Source organism: Mandrillus leucophaeus, unplaced genomic scaffold (genome assembly GCF_000951045.1).
Source record: "Mandrillus leucophaeus isolate KB7577 unplaced genomic scaffold, Mleu.le_1.0 Scaffold53, whole genome shotgun sequence".
Lineage (NCBI taxonomy): Eukaryota > Metazoa > Chordata > Mammalia > Primates > Cercopithecidae > Mandrillus > Mandrillus leucophaeus.
The window spans coordinates 1,530,264-1,533,938 of NW_012105697.1; the positions used below are offsets into that span (position 1 = coordinate 1,530,264).

At 57.4% G+C, this 3,675-nt stretch overlaps 1 protein-coding gene across 1 annotated transcript in view; it reads right to left on the bottom strand.

The window, feature by feature from the left end:
• The window catches only part of SBK2 (SH3 domain binding kinase family, member 2), a 9,385-nt gene extending 6,115 nt beyond the window's left edge, over positions 1 to 3,270 (bottom strand). The window contains exons 1-2 of the mRNA XM_011997026.1: positions 3,263 to 3,270; positions 2,226 to 2,480 (exon numbers count right to left, since the gene is read on the bottom strand). Of these exons, the coding sequence (XP_011852416.1) occupies positions 2,226 to 2,478 (253 nt within the window). The 5' untranslated portion in view covers positions 2,479 to 2,480; positions 3,263 to 3,270. The remainder of the gene's footprint in view (positions 1 to 2,225; positions 2,481 to 3,262) is intronic.
• Positions 3,271 to 3,675: the final 405 nt, after the last annotated feature.

Below are 3,675 nucleotides of genomic sequence, written 5' to 3' on the forward strand. Positions count from 1 at the left end.
CCTTTTTTTTTTTTTTTTTAAAGACAGGGTTTTTCTCTGTCTTGCAGGCTGGAGGGCGGCAGCACAGTCGTGGCTCACTGCAACCTCCACCTCCTGGGCTCAGGTGAGTCTCCTGCCCAGGCCTCCCGAGTAGCTGGGACTACATTTGTGCATCACCACACAGGGCTAATTGCACACCCAGCTAATTTTTTTTTTCCCTGACGCCAGAAATTCCTGCTAACTGGCTAAGTTTTTTAAAAAAAATCTGTAGAGACAGTCTCGCTATGTTGCCCAGGCTGGTCTCAAACTCCTAGGCTCAAGCAATCCTCCTGCCTTGGCCTCCCAAAGTGCTGGGATTACAGGTGTGAGCTGCTGCGCCCAGCTTGGTTTCTTTAATTTCTGAGCCATCAGCTGCCAGGTGCAGGTTCAGTGAAACGCCTGTGGAGAGGCCTCCTTGGCATCGCCCCCGCCCGTTACTGCTCATGCCTCCGGCTCTGTGAGCAGCCAGGGCTGGATCTCTGAGTCTGCGCCTCTTCCCGAGGTGTGCTGTTGCGTGGCCGCATTATTGCCCTCTGTGTTATTACTGAATTGTGTCTCCCCAAAACTCATATGTTGGAGTCCTAACCCCTCATACTGCTGAATGTGGCTGTATTTGGAGAGAGGGTCTTTAAAGAGGTAAAATGAGGTCACTAGAGTGGGCGGGCCCTCATCCAGTGTGACTGGTGTCCTTATAAGAAGAGGAAATCAGGACACAGACACGCACAGAGGGACGACCATGTGAGGACACAGGGAGAAGATGGCCAAAGGCAAGCCAAGGAGAAAGGCCTCAGGAGAACCAGCCCTGCTGACATCTTGATCTTGGGCTTCCAGCCTCTAGAGCTGTGAGGAAACAGAGCTCTGTTGTTGGCCAGGTGCGGTGGCTCACGCCTATAATCCCAGCTCTTTGGGAGGCTGAGGCAGGAGGATCACTTGAGGCAGGTTTGAGACCAGCCTGGGCAACACAGTGAGACCTCATCTTTAAACAAAAATTTAAAAATTAGCCGGGCGTGGTGGCATGCGGCTGTAGTCTCAGCTACTTGTGGAGCTGAGGTGGGCGGATCTTTTGAGCCCAGGAGGTCAAAGCTGCAATCCACATACACCCCCAGCAACTACAGCAATCCACATACACCTCCAGCAACTACAGCAATCCACATACACCCCTAGCAACTACAGCAATCCACATACACCCCCAGCAACTAGAGCAATCCACATACACCCCCAGCAACTAGAGCAATCCACATACACCCCCAGCAACTACAGCAATCCACATACACCCCCAGCAACTAGAGCAATCCACATACACCTCCAGCAACTAGAGCAATCCACATACACCTCCAGCAACTACGGCAATCCACATACACCCCCAGCAACTAGAGCAATCCACATACACCCCCAGCAACTAGAGCAATCCACATACACCTCCAGCAACTACGGCAATCCACATACACCCCCAGCAACTAGAGCAATCCACATACACCCCCAGCAACTACGGCAATCCACATACACCCCCAGCAACTATGGCAATCCACATACACCCCCAGCAACCACAGCAATCTACATACACCCCCAGCAACTAGAACAATCCACATACACCCCCAGCAACTAGAACAATCCACATACACCCCCAGCAACTAGAACAATCCACATACACTCAGAGGATCAACTATTCTTCCAAGTAGAAATCATTACCCACGTTTTTCAAAGGAGGAAACTGAGACTCAGAGAGGGCAAGGGAGTTCCTTAAAAAACACACAGTTTTTGGCGGGGCACTGTGGCTCACGCCTGTAATCCCAGCAATTTGGGAGGCTGAGGCAGGCGGATCACTGGAGGCCAGGAGTACGAGACCACCCTGGCCAATATAGGAAACCTCATCTCTACTAAAAAAGAAAAATGCACACAGAGAAATGTAGCTGGGTGTGGTAGGGCACGCTTATAATCCTGGCTGCATGGGAGGCTGAGGCAGGAGGATCACTTGATCCTGGGAGGTGGAAGTTGCCGTGAGATTGTGCCACTGCACTCCAGCCTGGGCAACAGAGCCAGATGCTGTCTCAAAACAACCAACCAACCAAAACAACAAAAAACACACAGTTTTGGAGGGCAGAGGTAAGACTTGATTCAGGCCTACCAGCCTCCCCAGCCTGGGCTACCCCAGGCCCGTGCCCCACCCCCAGCTGAACCCTGCCACCTCGGACCCCACGGCCTGGTACCTTTCTGACGATGGGTGACCAGAAGGACGCGGCCATAGCGGCCCTGGCCCAGGGGACGCACTTCCTCGTAGAGCTCGTCCACCTCGGCTCGGACCAGGGTCTGAGCGCTCAGCGCCATCATGTCCTCCAGCGCCCGGGCAGCCTCCTGGCCCTGCTGGAGCTCCTCTAACGTCAGGCCGCCCAGACCCTCCTCCTCGCTGTCCTCCGAAACCCCTGCCTCCACCGGCCCTTCCTCAGACTGTTTGCCGGGCATCTCTGTAAGGACAGAAAGGGGCACCCAGGCTCAGGTCCCGGGCCCAAGGGAGGAGGGGACTGGGGGTCTGGACTCCTGGGTCTGAGGGAGGAGGGGCTGGGAACTCATTGCACTTCTAATTGTGACTCAGTCTCCCTCTTGGTGAGAGGCGGGGAGACCAGTCTCTGGTGTGAGTTCAAACCCTAGGTCACAGATGTCCCTGCCCCCACATCCCTGCGTGCCGCAGCCGCCACCCGCCACCCTGACGTTGAAAGATGAACCAGATAACTGAGACTCCCCCACTGAGACTCCCCCATCTTGTTTCCAAAGCAAACAGACTTGGGCCCTGGGGGTGGATGAGTAGCCTCTGTCTCCTGAGAACAAACAGGTGCTCTTGGGCTCAGGGCTGGGAGGGCGGGCTGTGCAGAGGGCCTGGGACGGCTGGGTCCTGCATGGGACCAAGCACTCGGGATCAGTCCCCAAGCTCCTGACAGGCCTGAGGTCGCACTTTCACAGCCCAGCCACCTCCCTCAGACTCAGACCCGCAGCCCTTCCTCCGCCAGACCCAGGGGTCCAGGCCCCCAGCCCACCTCTCTCCGGGAGCCTCATATAATTCACACAACTGGGAACCCCTAGATTCTGTTTCCCTCACCCTCCACCACTCTACAGCCTCCAGGTGCAGCCCGGCCTCCCCTGAGGGACTAAGGACTCAGGCCACCTGGCACAGTCACCCTCAGGTGCTGCCCACCTCAGGCCAGGGCACCTTGCTCACCTCCCAACCTGAGCACAGACCTCCAGACCTCACCTCCTCCAAGGCCCGCCTGACCCTTCGGCCGCCGGCTGTGGTCAGTGCCTGGCACTTAGGGCCCATGCCAGCAGACGCCTGCCCAGGACCAAGACCCCGCCCCGACTTTGGGGGTCGTAAGGCCCCGCCCCTGGGCCCGCCCCTTCTGTCCCCACTGGGAGCAGAGCGACATCGTGTGATGACTCCTGGAACTGGCTGTGGTCAGGCGAATACCCTGACCCAGGAGCTCAGCCCTCCTCCCTCAGACCCAGGAGTCCAGACCCAGCGCCTCCTCCCTCAGACCCAGGAGTCCAGGCCCCAGCACCTCCCCCTCCCTCAGACCCAGGAGTCCAGGCCCCAGCACCTCCCCCTCCCTCAGACCCAGGAGTCCAGGCCCCAGCCCCTCCTCCCTCAGACCCAGGAGTCCAGGCCCC